Source organism: Pezoporus flaviventris, unplaced genomic scaffold (genome assembly GCF_033815535.1).
Source record: "Pezoporus flaviventris isolate CSIRO_AGI_PZ_B2104156 unplaced genomic scaffold, CSIRO_AGI_Pfla_v1 ptg000021l, whole genome shotgun sequence".
In the NCBI taxonomy this organism is placed as follows: domain Eukaryota; kingdom Metazoa; phylum Chordata; class Aves; order Psittaciformes; family Psittacidae; genus Pezoporus; species Pezoporus flaviventris.
This window is the reverse complement of record NW_026892569.1, coordinates 12,957,430-12,978,734: the sequence shown is the minus strand read 5'-3', so window position 1 is coordinate 12,978,734 and position 21,305 is coordinate 12,957,430. Positions and strand designations below refer to the sequence as shown.

General features: G+C 56.0%; 2 protein-coding genes across 3 annotated transcripts in view; one reads left to right on the top strand and one right to left on the bottom strand.

The window, feature by feature from the left end:
• Positions 1–8,270, bottom strand: part of MTMR14 (myotubularin related protein 14) — a 28,900-nt gene extending 20,630 nt beyond the window's left edge. For both annotated transcript variants that reach the window (XM_061456126.1, XM_061456127.1), the window contains exons 1-7: positions 8,086–8,270; positions 7,855–8,000; positions 4,867–4,975; positions 3,785–3,860; positions 3,127–3,187; positions 2,631–2,753; positions 2,067–2,140 (exon numbers count right to left, since the gene is read on the bottom strand). In XM_061456126.1, the coding sequence (XP_061312110.1) occupies positions 2,067–2,140; positions 2,631–2,753; positions 3,127–3,187; positions 3,785–3,860; positions 4,867–4,975; positions 7,855–8,000; positions 8,086–8,208 (712 nt within the window). In that variant the 5' untranslated portion in view covers positions 8,209–8,270. The remainder of the gene's footprint in view (positions 1–2,066; positions 2,141–2,630; positions 2,754–3,126; positions 3,188–3,784; positions 3,861–4,866; positions 4,976–7,854; positions 8,001–8,085) is intronic.
• A 1,168-nt stretch (positions 8,271–9,438) lies between these two features.
• LHFPL4 (LHFPL tetraspan subfamily member 4) lies at positions 9,439–18,797 on the top strand. Its single transcript, XM_061456125.1, has 4 exons — positions 9,439–10,037; positions 17,786–18,022; positions 18,203–18,219; positions 18,398–18,797. Exons 1-4 carry the CDS (start codon positions 9,632–9,634, stop codon positions 18,404–18,406), a joined length of 669 nt encoding a protein of 222 aa, XP_061312109.1. The 5' UTR covers positions 9,439–9,631; the 3' UTR covers positions 18,407–18,797.
• Positions 18,798–21,305: the final 2,508 nt, after the last annotated feature.

The following is a 21,305-nucleotide window of genomic DNA, read 5'->3' as shown; positions in this document are numbered from 1 at the left end:
GCCTGACATGCTGAGTGAGAAGGAGCCAGCAAAAGGAGGTGTTGGCAGAGCCCTGGGGAAAGGCAGCTTTCACAGGGCATCTGCTGCAGGCAACACGAAAAGCTCTGCCAGAGGCTGCTGTGATTTCTCTCACATTCCCTCTTTCAAACACACAAACTGCCCTATCTGAAGGAAGCAGGTACATAACCACTTCCAAGGCTTCCTCCAAGCCCTCTGCCCCTGAAGCTTGTCCTTTGGCTCTGCTCTTTTCAAACAACTATTTGAAGTCTCTGCTGCAAACTGCAGTCACTTGTCACAGCTGAGCAGCACCGCTAGCACTGAGGCTGCCTGCAGGATACACAAACACCTCTCCCAATGTACTGTGTGTGCACCAGCAGTGCCAGAGTGCCCCTGACACTACCAAAACACCCGTGCTGAACACAGGCAATGATTCCTACCCTGCAAGTCACAAGTAACTCCAATGGTGGAAAAAAGTCTGTACAAGGACAGGACTGGCCCCCAGAAACACAGAGTCAGGCAGCAATCTGTCAGCTGAGATCTAACTCCAATTAAACAACAGCTTAAAGCAAAGAACAACGGACTATGGCAGTAAGTATTGGCATCTACAAGTGCCAAACACCAGTCAAATGGAGAAGAGGGCTTTTCTGCACAGGAAAGCACCAAAGTTTCTACAGATAACCCACTCTGAGCCAAGTCTTTCACCCCAGACAGTCACAGAGGGACATGGGTTAGCGGTGGACTTTGCAGTGCTGAGTTAATGGTTGGCCTCGATGATCTTAAAGGTCCTTTCCAACCTAAAGGATTCTGTGATTCTGTGTCTGGACACTAACTCGGTCATCTAAAACAAGAGGATCTCTCTTCTTCCTCATCCTTTACAAACCCTACAAGAGGCCTGTGTATGCTGTCTCTCCCATGTTCTCAGTCTGGTGAGGAATATGCTGCCAACGTGTATATCCTTGTGCCACGGGCTACAGAAATCAGTATTTCTGTACACCTCAGCAACCTGCATGGCAAACTCGACAGAAATCCTCATGCAGCTTCTCTGAATTGTCACTGATTTCTGTATGAAAGGAAATACATCTTTAAATCAGTGTATTTCTCACCGTGAGGGTGCTGAGGTGCTGGCACAGGGTGCCCAGAGAAGCTGTGGCTGCCCCATCCCTGGCAGTGTTCAAGGTCAGGTTGGACACAGGGGCTTGGAGCAAGCTGCCCTAGTGGAAGCTACCCCTGCCTGTGGCAGGGGTTTGGAACTGGATGGGTTTTAAGGTCCCTTCCAACCCAAATCATTCTACGGTTCTATGAAATAAAATGTACATTTAAGGGCAACAACCAGTAATCCAGGAAAAGTCTGGGTTTGGATCATCCACAACAGTTTTGAGGGTTTTGGTTTGGCTTTCTTCCTTTCTGTGTGTATGGAAGAAAGAGTCCTTTCCTGCAGACAGACCGCAGGCACAGCAATCTCACATCCAATCCCATCAACGAGCCTGACATCAGCAGGCAGGCAGCAATATTCAGCTCATCTTTAAGAGCACAGCAAGTGACCCAGCAGTGGTTGCTAGGCACAGGGACTAATATAGCCAGGGAGACAGACTGGAGTGGTCTGCATCAGATCTGTATATGGCAGGCTCAGGTTAACAGCTCTGCCTGGCACTGAGGACATCTCACAATGGTGCTCTGCAGCACCAGCACTAGAAAATAGTCTTAGGAATTGGGGTTTTATATAACACAGGGCAAGATACATGTTTTGCATCAAGTAGTTTGGAGCTGCAGGGGTTCCAAAGGCTGTATTAACCCCATCTCCACCTCTGGGACTCTTTTTCTGCACTCAAATTAACTGGAACTGCTGAGAAATTATTTTGTCACCTGAAAGAGTGCCTAATGCTGACTCACAGCAGCAGAGCAGCCAGATTACTGCACAGTTTAAAAGAGCTTTTCTCCAGAGGGACCATAGGAAATATTGAGCAAGCCACAGTCATTTCACCACACAGACACACAGATAGTTCCCAGTCCCCAGAAGCAGATTGTCACCTGTCCCTTGGGAGTCCCTCTGGACATCAGTCCTGTACCTGGATATGGGATGGAGAGAAGCGTGAAGTCAGCGTAACGTTGAGCTTTGTCCACCTTCTCAGAAGACGTCACACTGCATGGACAAGAGGAGAACAGACATTTGTGAGTGCTTTTCACGGGAATACCAGCACCCAAAAAGCTACCTGTCACATCTCCCTGCACCGTGGCTTGACTCAGCAGCGAGCAGAAGTTACCCAACACATCCAAATAATGAGGTACAGCCCAAAACCACTAAAGCTTTCCTCCGAGAGAAATACCAGGAGAAGCATCTCCCCCTATTCCTATAGACAAGCAGAGGGCTCCTTTACTCCACCCTTGCTGAAGGGGGGACTGTCACATTAGCACAAGCTCGACAGAGAAAAAAATGACTGCAGAAGGCAGATGACAGCAGCTATCTTGCCCATTGATACAGCTTTCTCTGGCCTAAAACCTCAGGGCTCTCTTTATAGCAGTCAATTATAGTGGATCCTGATGTGGGACTGCTCCCAGGATGCTGAGAGCATGTCCAATAGCAATTCCATGTAAGGGCTATGCTGCAGAAAAACAAATGAACCCACACTCACTTCAAGCCAAACTTCACCTTCTTGTTTTCCACCATCAGGTCACAGATGTAGCGCACAGACAGGTATCGAAGCAGCTTGATGTCGTGCCCTCTGACCTTGTCAAACAGCTGGGAGTCTGCATTCCTTCAGGACAGAACAAGGCAAAGCAAGATGAAGAGCCTGGAATTCAATGACTGATCGTGGTGAGTGGGATTCTTTGCACAACACTGCCACAAGTCCTTTCCTGAAGTGCTTCCAGCCATAAGCTGCACAGCAGGAGCCTTGTCCAACCCCTGAGGGGCTGAGCCAGCTTTGGTCCAAGCCATTGGAATGATCTCCCCAGGGAAGTGGTGGACTCCCTAGCTTTGTTAGGATTCATCTGGACAGGGTGCTGGACCATTTAGTCCAGGTCATACTTTGCCTAGAAAGGTTGGATCAGATGGTCCTTGATGTCCCTTCCAACCTGGTATTCTAGGATTCAAACTCCCTTTTCCCCATTCCAGTGATGCATACAAACCTAAGTGCGGAATCCTCCTCTGAGATGTCTTCTGCATCTGCCCAAGCGTCATCAGAACCTCCTGCAATGAAGCGTTAGGAACTGAAGCTTGTGTAAACCAACGTGATTCTCCATCTGACAAGACATGTATGCCCGAAAAGGCCATGGTTTGGCACCCTCCCTCCACACATATGTGCTCTCAGTAGTTCCCCACGTTCGCTCTTCCCAAAAAGCCCATTTTCTAATGTAGCCCAGTCTTCCCTTGTCACTGCAAAGGACCTAGGTAGGTCAACCCATTATTGACAGCCAGGACACCCCAATAGCGCTACACAGTGCTTTGTTAATCCCAGCTACCCACACTACAGCTACCCAATACTCCCTGAAGAGCCTTCCCTACAGTCCAGTATATGTCACCACCAGGAAGATTTGATTCCAAATGATTAATCAAGCATCAGCAAGTTCCTATCCTTTCTTCTATTATTCTCACTTCCCATGTTTTTTGGAATCAGCACCCTGATTCTCTGGGCTGCCTTACTTGCCTACAGGCTTCCCATAACTCACTCTTCAGCCTCAAGTCCATGCTAGAGCTCTGCATTAGGAAGATCTTACACTTGTGTGTAGGTCACTGTCCCAGCACTGACAAGCCTGACCAGGCAGTGACAAACAGCTCCTCACTCACCTGAGAAGATATAGTTGTAGCCAGTGCGCCCATAGAGCTCTCCCCAGCCAGCCAGTGTTGCTGATCTGCAAATATGCTGGAGGAAGATTTAGTTATTAATCACCCATGCTCCAGGAGTCTTTCCCTTCCAGGTCTCTGGCCTATTTGCTGTCATGTTACATAGAATTGGTTGGTACCTACAGCAATGACCTTCTCAGCAGCCTCCCCTGCAACGCTGGTCCAAATCAAACTCTCCAAATACATTAAACTCCCAAGTGCCTTTATCTGTAGCTGGTTTTTAAATCACATTTTCACTTCTAGTTCTCCAGTTCACTAATACAGCTAACTCCTGCCAAGTTAGCACGTTCTGTGTTCTGTTAATACCCTGCTTGAGTCTTATTTCCACATCCCTGTGGATAAGGTTATAGATGGTCCCAGCATGACTGCAGGCAGTAAAGGTCAGCAGGTCCAGCCCACAATGGCTTCAGTTAAGCCACATTAAAATGGTCACAGGTGTTTTGCTATTCATCCAGTGTTTCTAAATTGAACTAAAGAAAACTGAATGAAGCTATTTAAACTCTAAATGAGACTATTCCTACAGGGCTTCAATGCAGTTTAACTAATCCACATGAAAACAAATGTAATTTCACTTTCTTACAGCTCCCCTTGCAGACAAGCCCACACATTCATAAGAGCATTAATGCAATCTTGCCTCCCCAGGGAACACACAGGGAAACTTTTCTTTAGAGCGTAAAGTTATTCAAAGGAAGGTCACTGCTGGGAAGAGTCAGGGGTAGAAAGCAGCAATAGCTGTCCTTCCCCTCTCAAAGACCAAATACCTCTGGTCCTTCCCAAGGGACATGTGCATGGAGGAAATGTTAGCTCTATAGTGCAATGGTGGGGTAAAATAGCCTGACACCCCCCCCCCAATGACTTATACAGCCTAGACAGGCTACCTGCTACTACAGGCTGCCTGCTTGTACCTAAGGAAGGATTTTTACAGCCTTCAGAAAAGCAACAACCACCTGAAGATGTGGTTGCATAGGTCAAATGGGGAGAAAGGTCATTTTTGAAGCTAAGACAGGTGACCCATGAAGCTTTACCTTCCCCTTGTACAGGATGACTGGGCAGACGAATCGGCCTCTGCATCTTGCCATCTTACTCCGGTTGATGAGGTCCTGCAGCTTGCCAACCTGCACAGTGCTCTCAAACCTAGTGGACAGAGACTGGGTTCAGTACACAGAGCATCTCCTGTGATCCCCATCCCTTTCATAGACGAGCCACCTCTGAAGTTAGCAAGCAAGGAAGGCACTTCTGTTAAGTATTGTTTTGCTTGAGAAGAGATTCCTTTGTGTGTAATTCCCAACTATTTTGAAACTTTGACAGATTCCGACATCCAGATTTGGTTGTGGGGTTGTTTTTCTACATGTCTTTCTGTTTCCTTTGCAAACACAAATACAGAGGGAAAAAAGAACTTTAAGATGGTGCTACCAGAATAGCTCCATGGCACTGCTTCCAAGTCCAGAATACAGCATTCAGCAAAAAATCAAATGCTTGAGATATCAGCAATTGTAAGAGAAGCACCTCCCCAGGAGCCGAGACAAGACACCAGGTTTCACCTCTCAGCACACAACCCATGCGCCACTCTTCTCAAGAACCATCACCAGCAAAGCTAGAGGTAAACATAGTAAATAAACATGGTTGTAAGGAGACTGCTGTAGTAAGGGGAAAGGCTGCTCTGAAGAGCAGGTGTGAGGCTCTTGGAGGGAGAAGTGCTTAAATGCAGCTCAGGTGGGAGGGAACTACTGAAAAAGGCTCAGAAACCAGAGCACTCCAACAGCAGTGTGAAGGAGCAGCGTTCAGGCTGCCTGGCGCAACGTGGAGAATGAGGTGGAAGGAATAACGTGTACCTTAACTCTTCATTCTTTTGACTTTCAGGTGTTTGAGTGGGGAGGTACCTTCAGAAGTTTGTTTTCCAGAAGACACTGCTGGGCAACCTTATCTCTGTCTTAATTCCCTGCCCACCCTACCCCTAAAAATGAGACCCCAAACGTGAATTAATCTTTTTAAATGCAAGAGACATTTCCTATAAGAGCAAACAACTCTATTTTAGGCCTGAAGTTGCTTGTCTTTGGGTAGCCAGGGCAACATTTGGAGTGCAGTCACATCACAGTATGGTCAGGTCAAACCAAAGACATGGCCTGTGTCCGAGATCTGGACATTTTCATCAGGCACAGCCACAGTAAAGAACTGAGCACATCCCTCTGCCTCCATCACCTGAAGCATCTGCCTGCTCCTTCTGGGGGGACATTAGAAGCCTCTAAGCGCAGCAAAGGAGCTCCTGGGTGTCAGAATTCACTGTGCTACTTTCTCTGACTCCTTGTGAGCAGCATCTGACCAAGGAGCCAAAACCATGAATTAAATTCCTTCTGCTACCCCCTGCACCTACCTGACTTCAGAGTCCTGTTAGAAACTCTGAGGAGGAAGCACCCCTTCTTGCTCCAGCTGCCCAGCCACAGAGGAAACAGGATCAAGAAACCAATCTGGGCTTAAAATACTCAATCGTTGCTGCTTCCCTGCCTGGCTTCAGAATAAGCTGCAGCAGCAGAGCTGATGGGGCACTGCAGAGTTCACATAGCTAAGACCTGCTCCCAGAAACCCTGGGGAGAGGTGAGAAGCACCCCGCACACTTCAAGAAGATCTTACCAACTGGTTAAGGACATTACCAAGATGAAAAGCAGACAAAGACCTAGAAGGAGCATCCCCTTCATTTGTGTTCTGTAACACAGAGAAGCACAGTCTTTGTTTTATCATTAGGCCATAAAGTACAATGATGAAATGAAACCCAGATTAGTCTAAAAACTACCAGCAGCTTTTACAGAGATTATCACCCAGAAATCAGGGGGAGAGGGCTGATGGAGGTCATGGTTTCCATGACTCTCTGGGACAGCAAATGGAGATGTGGAAAGAATCAGTAACTCAAGTGTAACTGCCAGTGCTGATTGCAAAACCCTGGAAGAAAAGAGGCCACTGAGTGCAAGTGTATTTTGAACACTCATTAGGGGAGTGAAGCATCCTTTCCTCCTGCAAGAACAAGAAAAGCAGAAGCATTCTGTTCCTCTTCCCTAAAAACACTCCCGGTCACCGTTACAGCTTCAGAGTTGAGTTTCCCTTTTTTTGCAGCAAGGGGGTTAACCTTTTCCAACCTGATCCAACCAGTAAGCAGGAATCATCTCACCTGACAATCAGCTGGGGCTGTTTTCTAAAGACCCCCCCTCCCACAGCACACAGCCCACGTGCCAGCAGTGTGGTTAACAGTTTGCCTTCCTCACGCAAAGCAGCTGGACACAGGAACGGAACTCAGTGACCACCATCCTTTTGAACGTGTTACTCTTGTCATGGACGCGGTTCAGGCAGCAAAATCGCATTATGCTTTGTCAGAAGAGAAAACAAAAGCTGAGAGGCTATGGTTGGAGCCGCAGGGAGCAGCTAACAGCCAGAAGTCAGACCAACGTGATTGTAAGCTTGCAGGTCAAAGTCCAGAGAGAGGTTGGCTTAGACTTGTGCTGAACTGCAAGCCAGCACTGCCCGCTAGCTCCCTAACCTGCAGCATCCCCTGACACATGAAGCGCGGTGAGGGGAGAACTTCTGCCGAGGTTGTCTCATCTGTGCAGCCTCTAGCAGCACCCCTCACCTCAAAAAGCTTCCCAAACTAAACCTTCTCTAACCAGAGGCCTTCCAGCAAGACCACGGGCACTTCATCACGGCAAGGACAGCATCACACAGCCCCGCTCCCAGCCACGAGCAGCGCTCGGTAGGACCTAACACCGTGCTCGGCTCTGCTCAAGCGCCCCGGTCCCTTCGCACCCCCTCAAGTCACCGCTTTCACCCAAGAGCCCAGGGAGCGCAGCCCTGGCAGGCGGCGAAGGGCGCCCGGAAGCGGATGACACCGCTCGCTATAATTAGGCACAGCGAGCCCGACGGGGCTTCCACCCGGCAGGCGGGGAAGCAACCCGGGGCAAGACGCGAAGCCACCTCTGCGTGCTGCCAGCAGTGCGGGGAGGGGGTACCGGGGGTACCGGGAGCCTTACGGGTCGCGGCCGACGCCGGCATCGCGCTCGAGGAGGACGATGTGCCGCGGGTAGTGGGCGCAGACCTCGCCGTGCGCGTTGGAGATGACGCTGTAGCGGTAGTCGCGGCCGAAGAGCTCCAGGCACCGCCTTTCGATCCGATCCACCTGCACACAGACACCGGTCAGCGCCCGCCGCACCGGACCCCGGTCCCCGCTGTAACCCACGTCCCCCAGTGCCGGGGTCCCTCACCTTAGCGGCGGCGGCGCCCCCGCCGTCCTTGGCGCGGTACTGAGCCCGGGAGAACTCGAGCAGCAGCTCGGCCAGGGCGCGGTCCCCGCAGCCCGCCGGGGGGCAGCCGCGGGCCGCCGCCATCCCGCGCCGCTCACCGCCGCCGGCCCATGGCGCCGCCTCGCCCGCAGCCGCCGCTGCTTCCGCCCGCTCGCCCAGTCACCGGCAGCGCAGCTGCCACGCTTCTTCCGTCCGCCAGCGGCGTCATCCGGGTGCGACGGCCGCGCTCTCGGTGCGCTCCGCTCCGCGCTCACCGGTGCTACCGCCCTCCGCCGGGGTGAGAACGGGTCCCGCGAGGGCCCCGGCGGAGAGGTGCTCTGTGGAAGGCCTGGAGCCACGGGACGAGCGGCGCCCGGCCGGGGAGCGGGCTGTGCTCCCCGTGCTCCCCGGCACCGGGAGCTGGGGGACGCCGAGGCTTTGCGCAAACCGCGTTTAGGACCGCGGAGGGACGGGGCGAAGTTGGTCGGGCCCCGGGAGAGGAACCCGAACCGGCCGCTCGGGGTGGGAGCGCAGGCATGAAGCCGGTGGCAGCTGCCGGGTGAGCGGCAGCACCGGCAAAGCGGTGCGGGCGCTAGCTGGGACTCCTTGTACCAAGTTAACGGGCGTCGCTGTCCCGCACCGGGCGGGCGGCTCCGTTGCGGGAGAATACAACGAGTTTTTCACTCTGCATGTGTCTGCTTTGTAAATCTGCCGCGAACCTTGGCAGGACGGGGGAGAGAATGGAGCAGCTCATGAAAGCGGAGTTCAGCCACTGCGCACCGGCCACGGGCGGTCCGGTACCCGTGTGTTGGGCCGGCGGGGAGGGTTTGCGGGGCACCTACCAGCGTACATCACCAGGGGGCACATCACCACCGGGCCACACGAGAGGCCCCGGACCGGCTCCCGCTGCTCCCAGCGCCTCTACAAGCACGTTGGCACCGACCGAGTTGCACCGGCCCCACCAAGCGGCTCCAGGAGCCGCCCCCCCCCTCCACCGGGGGCTTCTCCTCCCGGAGCACGAGCGGTCACGCGTGTATACCGTGAAGGCACAGGGTGGCAGAGCAGCCGCCACCGGGCGGGGCTGCGCCGGGGGCCGGCCCTGATGGAGCGGGGGTAGCGGAGCCTCCGCTTCAGCCCCACTGATGCGACCCCCTCCGAGCCTTGCCGAGGCGGCCCGAATAGAGCCGAAAGTTACCGAGCGCGCTCCGAACCGTACCGGGGAGCGGCCCGAACCCCGCCGAGCCCTCGGCGGGCGGAGCCGAAGCGGTCCGCTTCCCCTCGGGGCGCGCGCGGCAGCCTCGCCTCTCGGCTCGTCTCCGCAGTGGGGGGGAAGGCGCGCACCCGCGGGGGCGCGCACGGGGCGCAGAGGCGGCAGCCAAGATGGCGGCGCGGGTGGCGCAGGGGCCGGCAGCCCGCGGGCGCGCCTAGGCCGCGGCCCCCCCTCCTTTATCCCCTTACCCCGGGGCGGGCTCCCCGCTGCCGAGCCCCCCCCCCCCCCCCCCGGTCCCCCGGCCCCACCACCGGCAGGATGCTGCCCTCGCAGGAAGCCTCCAAGCTGTACCATGACAACTACGTGCGGAACTCGCGCGCCATCGGCGTGCTGTGGGCCATCTTCACCATCTGCTTCGCCATCATCAACGTGGTGGTCTTCATCCAGCCTTACTGGGTGGGAGACAGCGTCAACACGCCCAAGCCCGGTTACTTCGGGCTGTTCCACTACTGTGTGGGCAGCGGGCTGGCGGGCCGGGAGCTGTCGTGCCGCGGCTCCTTCACCGACTTCAGCACCATCCCCTCGGGCGCCTTCCAGGCGGCGGCCTTCTTCGTGCTGCTGTCCATGGTGCTGACGCTGGGCTGCATCACCTGCTTCGCCCTCTTCTTCTTCTGCAACACCGCCACCGTCTACAAGATCTGCGCCTGGATGCAGCTGCTGGCAGGTACCCCCCGGCACCGGGCACCGGGCGAGGGGCGTGGGACAGCGGCGGAGGGTGCTGGCACCCCCCGGGAGCCGCATAAAGGGAACACCAAGGTTGCTCAAGGAAGCTGGGCAAGGGCCAAGCGATGCGGGGATGTGGTTCCAGGAAATAGCTCCCGGGCTTCCTGGGACACCCAGGTCAGGGACTAGCACTGAGTGAGCGTCGGGAATGGGTGCTCAGGGCACCGGCACTCGGGGCTCCCCAAGCACTGGTGTCAGGGCCTGTGGCTTAATGAAGCTGGGCTGGGTATGATTACTGTGGATCCATAGGGCATGCCAGCCAGGAAGTGGCCCAAGAACACCCCAGGGCTTCCTGAGACACCCAGGCCAGGCACTAGCACTGACTGAGCACCAGGAACTGACACCAGTTTAGGGCACTGGCACCCAGGGCTCCACAGGGAAGCCCAGTGGGAAAGCTGGATCCGGGATCCACCTCAGAACAGGCACCAGCCCTGGGGCGTGTGGACAGGCTGGAGGACCTAAGAACAGCCAGGCCAGGCGCTGCATTTGGAGCACGCTGTTACACCCATGCCAGGAACCAGCCTTGGGGTACCCTGCAATGACTGTCCCACGGAGTCAAGGACCAGCTGCAAGGATGCCTTTGGACACCCTGGACCTAGGACCAGCAGTCCCCTGGGGACCCAGACCCCCAGGGCACCCCACATCAGAGACTGGTCTCCCTGTCTGCCCAGCCCCAAGGGCATCCCTGAGCAAGTCCACCCCCAGGGAAACCCCCAGCTCCTGAAGTGACCCCATCACTGGCAGGAGCCCATGCATGGACCCCCCCAGCCCTTTAAAGCACCTGTGCAAAGACAGACCCTTCAGCTCCTGCTTAAAGAGATGCTGTGCTTGGTCACCCTCCCTCCAGCATCATGAATGGGCTGTGAGAACAGACCTTCCCGAGCCCCCTTCATAAAGAGACCCTAGGTACAGCACTTCCCACAGACACACCACGCCTTGATGTCCCTCAGAAGTGATAACAGGCTCAAGCCCAGTTATTCCCACCAAAAGTGGCCCTGTCTATAGATCCTCTTTAGCTCCCTCTACATAAACTCCACCATAGATGGGGTTTCATAGTTGGGGTACCCCAACACCCTCATAGACTCAGTCCTCAAAGCAACACCATATGACAACCCAAACTTTTCTCCAGAAGGGGACTTGGTGCATATATTGGTAAGGATCCCAAGCATCCTGCTATGCACAGACCTCCAGGCTGTCCTCACTGAGGGTCTCTTGGGAGAAATTCCCTGAGAAAAGACCCTTCACTTCCTTCTTTCTCCAGTTTTACCACCTGTGGAAAGACATTGTGTGTGTGTTACTCCCTAGCGCGCACAAAGTGTGAACAGAGGCAGAGCTTCCACCAGAAGGGCTCAGAGCCCCCCATATTCCTAATGAAAGGACCCCAGCCATTGCTGTTGGAGGACACAGCCCCCCATGCTGGAAACCTGTGCTGGGAAGCCTGCCCTCTCCTCACCCCTGTCAGGACCACAGCCAGACCTTGGGCTTATCAGGAAATTCCATCATCTTTAATTTTCCCTGCCCTGAAGATTTACCAGTTTAAGGCAAGCTCAGAGCCCAAATCCTACTGATTGCCAGCAGCTTAATCAAGTGGCTTGGAGCTGGTGCTGCTGAACAGGGAGCTCTATGGCAGAGGACACTGCACTGAAGGCAGCTTTGGGCTTCCTCCCCAGTGCCTGCTGTCCTGCCCCAGCTCAGCACCCTGCTGTGTCACCTGTGGGTGCCCCTTGCGCTGCCCTCAGCCTTGTCCCTGCACACACTTTGCACCTTGTGGCTCACTTGCATTGCTCACAACTGCGCTTGTGAGAACCCTGAGTATGTGGCTTGCAGGGGCTATGGGCTGGTTCTCCTGGCCCCAGCCAGCCCAGGCTTGGCTCGGAGCAGCACAGACACATGGCCTGCATGTGCTGGGGAAAGTAAAGGCAGCATTTGTAGAATCATGGAGTCAACCAGGTTGGAAAATACCTTGAAGATCAAGAAGTCCAACCATTCCCAGCACTGCCAAGGCCACCACTAACCCATGGCACTGAAGCCTCGTCTCCACGCTGTGTGAACACTTGCAGGGACGGTGACTGCAGCCCTGCCCTGGGCAGCCTGTTCCAATGCCTGAGCACCCTTTGGGGAAGGAATTGTTCCTCAGCTCCATCTAAACCTGCCCTGGGGCACCTTGAGGCCGTTTCCTCTTGTCCCATCCCTTGTTCCTTGGGAGCAGAGCCCAGCCCCTCCTGGCTCCATCCTCCTGCCAGGCAGTTGTAGGGAGCAATAAGGTCCCCCCCATGCCTTCTCCAGACTGAGCCCCGCAGGTCCCTCCATTCCCCATCACACTTGTGCTCCAGGCTCTACACCAGCTCCATTGCCCTTCTCTGGCCCTGCTCCATTAACAGAGACTGGCCATCCACCCTGCCCTGAGATGGTGAGGGTGCTTCTGTCCTTCAGGAGAGGCTGGTCACCATCAGGAAGGGCCAGGACACAGAGGCAGTGTTGTGTCTTGGCCAGAGGGAGCCTTGTCTTGGAGTGGGCGGGCAGGGCTGAACTTCCTGGGCCTTTCAGAGGCCCAGCTGGGTGTTACCTTGTGCATGGAGAAGGAGCTGCTGTGACCCATGGAGAGGTCACCATGGACTAAATGCCATGGATAAGGCAGGGGTGTTGCCCAGTGCACGGCCTGGCACAGTGTAATGTCCAGCTTTGGCTATTCACTTGCCTTGGGAGGCTGGAGGGATGTGCCAGTGCAGAGGGCTTGGAGAAGGGAACGGCATTCCTCCTGCCTCAGTGAGGTTTTAGCTGGAGGAGAACTTGGCACCACTACAGCAGAAGCAACAACGAGGCCTAAAGTTTCATGGTCTCACTGGTGAAAACCAGGTTAACGAGGTGCAAGGCAAAGAGCTGGGGCAGAGGTGGGTCCATCCTGTCCCTATGGGATGGCCAGTGCAGAATACAGGGCTGCTGAGTGGGAAGACTTCAGAGTAGGAAAACCAAGAGCAGGAAGGGGGCAGGAGGATGAGGATGGGGAATTCAGTATCTCTTTCAGAAAAGACAAGGTTTAAATCATCAATGTCTAATTAGTGGACCACAGTCAAGGAAGGGTTTAATTAGAGCTTCACAGAAAGCTCCAGCTCAAAAGCCACTGCCCCCCAGGAGGGAACTGGATCTAATTAAGAGGAAAGAGTGTGCTTTAGCGCAGATAGCGCAGCCATCTGCCCTCTGCAAATCCCAGGAACACCAAACTGGAGATTTCCCTAAATCCCTCTGTTATAAAACAGAAACGGGCCTTTAACATAAGCACGTCGACAGCTGCATGACTGACAGTGCCCTGGTGCCACCCCAGGCCTCTATACTCAGAGACGGGGATGATGCTTACTTGAAGAGAAATGGGCTGGGAAGGTGATCCCGCTTGTCTGCCCTCCGTGGAGGGCAGGGACAGGGGCTAGGCTGGTTCTGTGGGTGCCTGTGTTTGAAGGACCTCATAGGAGTCATCTCCTGGAGTCCAGAGCACAGGAATACACCATAACCAGCACCACGTCCTGAGGCTCGCCCTGAGTGGCTCTAGGGCTCTGTTTTCAGGAGGGCTTTGGGTTTGTACTTACAGTCTAGTGGGGGTCAGAAGAGGCAGCTGGCTGAGCACACGGTCCCTCGTAGCATGGAGAGAGCGACTGGCCACTTCTGAAAGTGTTTCCCTGCCTTTCAGGTCCATCAGTCAATGATGAGACCCTCAGGCCAGGCACAAGCACAACACAAGGGATGCCGTTCTGTGTCACTGGCCATAGAGCTGGGGTTTGTCTTTATCAGCAGCACTTTGGAGCTAATTGTGCCATCGGAGACCTTGCAGTGTGATAATACATCAGCATCTCAGCCCTCTCCTCCTGTGGGCCAACCCCTCTGGAGTTATACTCGCTTCTCAGCTGGGCCCTTCCCACCCAGCAGCGCGTGAAGCAGGAGCAGGGGCTGATCCTTGATCAATGGCTTTATCTTCTTCACCTGAGCTGCATTTGCCACCACCTGAGTGGGGCACCCTCACATTGTGCAGCTGCACAGCATCGTTTTGGCATGTCTGTGGAGAGGTTAGGACTTGTTTTCATGGATGTGAAAGTCCTAATGAAATATGAAATGGTGTGATATGAATATGAAATGATATGAAATTCTAATGAAAAAGTGGATGACGGATAACCACTGCTCCAAACAGCTAGGAGGTACCTGGGATAGCTGCTGGGGTTGAGGGTGAAGTAGCCTCAAGCCCTTTCTCTGCCCAAAGCAGAAATAAAGCCAATAAATGGTCTTTGAGCTTCCCTCTGCCCACCCTGCAGCAAAAAGGAGGCATCACTAAAAAAAACCACCCTTTGCATGTACTGAAATACCAGCTTCTGGCCCCAGAAAACCTTTCCTGAAGTTCCCCCTTCTGCTTCCCCTGTCGTGCAGCAGCAACGGGAGCGCAGCCCTCGTATCCATGCTTCAGGCACCGGGAGGCAGCATGACCCTCCCATAGTAGCTGTTAAGGTGCCTGTGGCGCCGCAGGGAAGGACTGAACCTCTGATGTCCTGGAGCTGACATCCCATAACTGTTATTCCAGATAAAGTAACTGTCAGTTCGGATTCATACCACCTCCTAACTCCATTCTGAATCCTGCTGAGGTTTTGGCTCGCAAACAGGCTGTGGAGCAGCGTGCCTTGAGGGAGCTGCTGTCTGTGTAAATGGCCGGGGTTGGCCATCCCAAGCATGCTGCCTTTGGGTTTCATTTAGTTGGGAGGGGGTTCTATTTTTAGGATGGGGGGAAAGGAGGGAGGAAAGCTCTGTTTGTTCCCTTTCCTTTCAGTGCTCAGCTCTCAGGAGGTTTCCTATGTGAAGCAGGTACTCCAGACCCCAAAGTCACATCCCATCCCCTGTTCCCCAGGGATTCAGGGCTGCTGTGCAGCACCCATGGGCACCAGGGCTTGGCAGTCATGGGGTAAAGGTGGGACTTGATCATCTTAGAGGTCTTTTCCAACCTGGTTGATTCCATGTTGGGGATCTCCAGTGGGGACCCCGCATGTGCTGATAGCACAGAAACGCAGCGAGTAGCTGTGGGCATGTGGCACACAGAGCTTCCCTTTGGCACAAGGTAAATATGAGGGGCTGGGGGTCACCCAACTACCCCTGGCAGAGAGATGTGACTGCAGTGAAGGTGGGAGTGATGTGCATGAGGGCAGGGGGCAGCCACTGAGCCTGAGGGAGGATGAGCCTGTGTGCCCAAGCCAGGCACTCAGCAAAGGTGGGTTACTCACAGTCCACATCAGCTACACACACCTGCCACCGAGGGATGCTGTCCTGCCAGGAGGAGCCTCCTCATCTCTCTGCTGAAATCCCCCTCCAGTGTTGCAGCCTAAGTCACGACACTGAATTCCCTTCAGTTGATTTCTTTTACAAGGATATCAAAAGCCCTTGAGGGGCCCAGTTCATTTGTAAGTGACAAGGGAGCACTGAGGAGCCTCAAGCCATGAACCACCTGCAAAACAAGCTAAGAATTACCAGTTTCCCTGGGGCTGAAGCCCCAGCCCCCAGCAGCATCCCTCCCCATACACCCTGCCCCTGTGAGCACCAGAATGCTCAGTCTCAGATCCATCTTTCCAACTGGGAAAACTCTGGAAGAGGGAGTTGGACCCCAGGGCCTGAGGGAGGGATGGCAGCCGTGGTGCATGACAAAGTGCTAGTCCTCAGTGCCACTGCCATAGGGACAGGCACTGCACCCTCAGAAGAATGGCGATTTAAAGCAAAATGGATGGGAGTTGGGTTATTTTGCTCCTCTTTAATAGCAGCAGAAGCCCCATCCTCATGTCCCTCGGACCCACTGTGAGGGGCTCGGTGAGAAGGGCAGCGCCAAGGCCTGTCCACCTCAGGGCTCATCTCCTTGTCCCTGCTCTGCTCTGTGTCCCTCCACGCTGCAGGCACAGGAAGGTGTTTCCAGGACACAGGCAGCCTGGGGACAGGCGGGAAAGGGAATTGCTTGTGACAGAACAGAGAACAGGGAGAGGCTCAGTGCTGGGAACCCATGGGACGGATGGGAAGAGGAGAGCAGGAGAGGACCTGGTTTGTGCGGCCAGGGAGCTGCTGAGCTTCCCTCGTGGGAAGAGGCCTCAGGTCACCCTCAGGCAGAGGAATCTGGGTACGTGCCCTTGGATGTGCTCCTTTGCCCTGGCAGTGAACAGGCAGGTTCATTCCCTCTGTCAGACAGGAGCTGGGGCACTGCCCCGTGCCCTGGTGCCAGTGCAGAGCAGGCACACAGGGCCAGGAGGGACCAGGGCGGGCAGGCACAGCCAGAGCCAGCCCCATCCATCCTGGGCTGCCTGTGCCCGTGGCTGTGCTGCGAGAACCCCCTGCACCGATGGCTCACGTGCTGTGTGTTTCTGAGCTGCTGCTTTCTCCTTAAACCCTGGCTCTGGTGTCCTCCATGCACTAATCCACTGCCTCCTGCATCACTGCCCTGCGAGCCGCGTGTGGGACCTGCTGATGTCCTCTCAGACCCTCACACATGTACCCGTGGTGGCTCTTGGTGACCTCCTGCTTTACCCATGCAGCCAAATCCATCTGGAGCCCTAATAGATGCTCAGAAACACAGAGCAAATGCTGATGCAGAGTCTAAAGAACGACCCAGGGGCTGTTGTTGGGCTGCTGGAGGGACCAGCCGAGGGCTGCGCCCAAAAGCACAGCGGGTTGGACTGGCACCTGATGATGAGTTTTATATTCTACTTACATTCATGTGCATTCCCCACCCTCTTCCACCCTGAAGCACAGCCCCGTTGTTCTCTGTGCTGACAGGGGCTGTTGCTGAGGGTGCTGCTGCCCAGCTTCACTCTCCTGTGGCCTCACCACCCACTTGTGGCTCTTTTCTCCCCCACACTGATTCCAGCAGGGCTCTTACAGGCAGTGCCCGTCTCCAGGCTGTCCCTCTGCCATCTAGCTCCAAGGTGCCCTGGTCAGCAGGAGGGACAGGCTGCTCCTCACCCTTTATCACACAGCACACATCCCTGGTGCTGGTTTCTTTCCAGAGGGAGTGGGTTTGGGTTGCTCCGGTCCCAGACGTGGCTGTGTGGAAGCTGCTCCTTGTACAGTGCCAGGGTGGCACCAGGGCTGTGCATGGAGGTGCATCAGGGTGTAGAGCTCACCTCTGTCTGCAGCAAAGCTTTTACCAGCAGGTTTGTAACATGGATGAAGGAGGCAGAACCAGGCAGCAGCAGGCGGGTGCTGTTACGTGCTGGAGCATGGATTCACCTCAGCAGTCCTGCCCTTCCCTTGGGAGAGCGGGCAGTGTGGCTCATTGGGACGCACTGGAGCTGCTCTAAGGTCTCCCCTTAAGGAGCCTTCTCTTCTCCAGGCTGAACCAGCCCAGCTCTCATCCTGGCTCCAGAGCAAAGCTGCTGCTCACTACTTTATTAACTACTACTTGCTGTAGTTATAAAAGCAAACATCGCCTCCTTACCTTGACAGTCACGGGCTTCATCTCAGCATTCCCTTCCCATTCATCCCGGTGCTCCCCGACGTCTCCCTGCTCAGCACGGGCTGTGAGGTGTGGATGCTCCTGGTGACAACGACCCTCTCAGCAGGCAGCACTCCTGCCTGCAGCATTCCTGCAGCTCCTGCCCGCCTGCAGGAAGCTCGTGGGGATGAGGACAGGCTCAGCACTTGGAATCCCCTTTGATGCTCCCCTTTCCTCTCCCGCTGCAGCGCTCTGCCTGGTGCTGGGCTGCATGATCTTCCCCGACGGCTGGGATGCAGAGACCATACGGGACATGTGCGGGGAGAAGACGGGGAAGTACTCCCTGGGCGACTGCTCCGTGCGCTGGGCTTACATCCTGGCCATCATCGGCATCCTCAACGCCCTCATCCTCTCCTTCCTGGCCTTCGTCCTCGGCAACCGGCAGAACGACCTGCTGCACGAGGAGCTCAAGACAGAGAGCAAAGGTGAGCGCAGCACTGACAGGGGTCCTGCCCCATGGCCATGGAGGGGGGATTCCGGGTGGGAATAGCCCACGGGGGGCTCAGCCCCTCCAGCAGCCTGGTCCCATGGGCAAAGCGAGGGATTGGGCAGGGTGGGAGGGAGCTGTTGCTCCGTGCCTGACACCTTCTCTTCTGCTTCCACAGATTTTGTTGGCACTGCGGTAAGTCCTGAGTGTCCTTGTCCCGTCCCTGAACCCTGCCTGTGCTGGGTGGTCTCATCCGGGTGGGATGGGATGGGATGGGGGGACCCCTTGGCTGCGCAGGGCAATGGGGACATGGCCCACGCTGGTGGCACAACGCGGTGGGTCCTGCCCGACACCGGCTCTGCTCTCCCCGCAGAGGATATAGGGCCGAGCGCCCGCAGCAGGACCCTCCTCCCTCGGCCGGCAGCCGGGGCCTGGGCTCCCTCCTCATCCCGCCCTTCATCTGCTGCCAGCGGCCGCACCGCGTCCCGGGGACGTGCCTCCATGTCCACGCCGGCACCTCCATCCCATGCACCCCCAGCGGGGGAGGACGCCCCGACCCCGCTCCCTCCGAGAGCAGCGTCCGACCGCGGCTTCGTTTCGAGGAGAAAACAGAGTTTTTAACAGATTTCTACATCCCCGACCCGCTGCCTCCAGCCCTGCGCGCCCCCCGCGCCCCCCAGCTCCGGGCCCCTTCCTGCTCCCGTTTTGTACAGCTCCGCGATCCTGCCTCCACAGCCAGGGGACCCTGTGGCCGGGATGAGGCTCAGCCCCTACTTTTACGTGTAGATTCATATTCTTTAAACAGGGTAAAGTGACTCGAGCCCCCCCCGCCCCTCGCCCCGGGACGCGGTGTTCCCGGTGCGTGGCCACGCCACGGGCTGTGTCCCCCCCACCCCGCCCCGGCACGGGCACCGCAGGGGCTTCGCTGCCGCCGCTGCTGAATGTAACCCTGGTAAGTGGGAGCAGCCGAACATGCCAACACCCCCCGGGTGGGTGCAGGATCCCCACATCCCACCAAGCCCCTTCCCCGAGCTGGCCGCGGGCTGTTGCCGAACGCCTTCCCCCTCCATCCCCATACGGTGCTTTTATCTCCACTGGTGACCGGGCGCCCCGGTGTTCCCACCCCTGGCTGCACCCCGCAGGGAGCCGGCAGCCTCCAGCACGACCCAGCCTCCATCGCACACACGCAGCACCCAAGAGCCGGCACCGACACCGGTGCCCACACCGGCACTTGGGACCGTCGTGGTCCTGGCCGCAGGGGGCTCTGGTCGCTGCAGCCCCTGCAATGCAATAAAGTCCTCAGCACCGGCTGCGTCTCAGTGCGAGCGGCCCGGGGCTGTTTGCAGGGCTCCCCGGGGATCGGGGTAGGGGGGGGACCCCTGGCAGGGCTGGACCCAGGCGCTGGGAGCGGAGCAGGAGCGCGGCCACAGGCAGCGGAGCCGCTGGGGATGGCCAGGAAGGGCGCTGCAGGAGCCACGGCCCAGGGCTGGTGGAGCAGGTAAGTCGTGCCCAAGGGACGGAGCCGTGCCCAGGAACACCGCCTGGGAGCCAAAGTCACCCGGGACGGCGCCGGTGCTGCTGCCAACGGGCTCTGCCAGCCGCGTCCCTCCTCCGGCACCCGGGCATCCCGCTGGAGCGGGGCTGGCGGGAGCCTCCCGGTGCCGGCAGCGCCCGGGATTTGCCAAGTGGAGAGTGCTGCTGCCGGCTGCATCGGAAACCAAACCAAGGAAGAAAACCCACACGGATCAGTGGAGAAAGGAATACAGTAGCTGTAATATATCTGTATTTTAGTACAAAGTTTGATACGGTGTTTCACAAAACCTTATTGAGAAATATAATTCAAACCAGACGAACTCGGAGGCCTGTGGTGTGAGGAGGAGCGGGAGGTGATGGCTTGAGGGGAGGGTGAAGGACTGGGCCGTGGCACAGCCACATGGGCTGGGAAAGCAGTTGGGGGGGGTGCCAGAGCTGCGGCGGGGATGGGAGGAGAAGGGGAAGATGAGGATGGGGCTGAGCCTTCATCCACACAGGCTGGCACACAAGGGGAGGGAAAGGGTCTGTCCCACCCCGTGGGAAGGCGAGAGGTGGGGTGGGGGGGGGTCCCCTCTGTCACTGGGAGTGCTTCAGCCCTCCCCATGGAGCACTATGGCTGCTGGCTCACACCTTGCAGTGAGGGTGGTTGAGGCCCTGGTAGGTCCCGCTCCAGGCTCTGCACGTCTCAGGCTTTCTAAAAGGGCAAGAAGCAGGAAAACTGACACCCCCCCCCCCCAGCCACTGCCCTTGTCCTGTCCCTACAGGCCCTTGTCCAAAGCCCCTCTCCAGGTTTCCTGCAGCCCCTTTAGGCACTGGAGCTGCTCTAAGGCCTCCCCTTAAGGAGCCTTCTCCTCCAGGCTGAACCAGCCCAGCTCTCTTGCCCAGGTAGGAAGCTCAGGGAATTTCCTTCTCCTCCTGCAGCAAACCCTGGCTTTCCCTGGCAAAAGGAAGAGCTGCTCCTATGAGGCTCCATTTACCCTGCAGGGACAGGGGAAAGACACCAACACCACCCCCCCCCAGCTCCCCACCATGGAAAGAAACTCTCAAAAATACCATTGTTTTTTTCAAGTTAAGTATTTTTATTATCAAAATTATTACATCTCTTGTGAAAGTTCAAATGTTACAGCACGGTGTAAAAACTCCACGAGAGGAAGAAGCCTCAGCCCCCACCCTTCCAAGAGCTTTCCGGGGTCCCTCCCTCCTGCCCCACTGCTGCGCCCAAAGGTGCCGGAGCCTTAGGGATGAGCCCCCCCCCATGGCCCCTGGCAGGGCAGAGCCTGCCTGCCCTGTGCCCTGCCCAGCACCGGGGGGGGGGAGCTGCACCCCCAGGGCTAAGCCGAGTGAAGTTTACACCTATATTATACAGTATAGAGCCACCCGACGGCACGGTGACAAGTCCCATCCCGACACGCTCACAGCCAGACAGGGTGAGAAAGTTACTCTGTTTGTTTTCAATAGTTTAAAAGTCTCCCCCTACACCTGATTTTGGGTTGTGAATGCAGAGAAACCTGTAACAGTCCTAAAAAACCAAACAGAAAACAACCGAAAAAACAAAACCCGGAAAGGAAGAAGACTGCGTCTGAAAGGACAGGGGAGACGGACTCACAGCATTATGTTATCCAAGAGAAAGGAGAAGTTCCACTGCAGCACCAGGGATGACACCTGTCATATATTAGCTAACCTACGATGGTTATAACTGAATATAAAATTAGATAAATAAAAACACGCCTGATATTACAGTAAACAAG

Coding starts and splice junctions, on each gene's coding strand:
- LHFPL4 (XM_061456125.1), top strand. CDS start 9,632: ATGCTGCCCTCGCAGGAAGCCTCCAAGCTGTACCATGACAACTACGTG. Junction 10,038..17,785: donor CTGGATGCAGCTGCTGGCAG/GTACCCCCCGGC, acceptor CTCCCGCTGCAG/CGCTCTGCCTGGTGCTGGGC.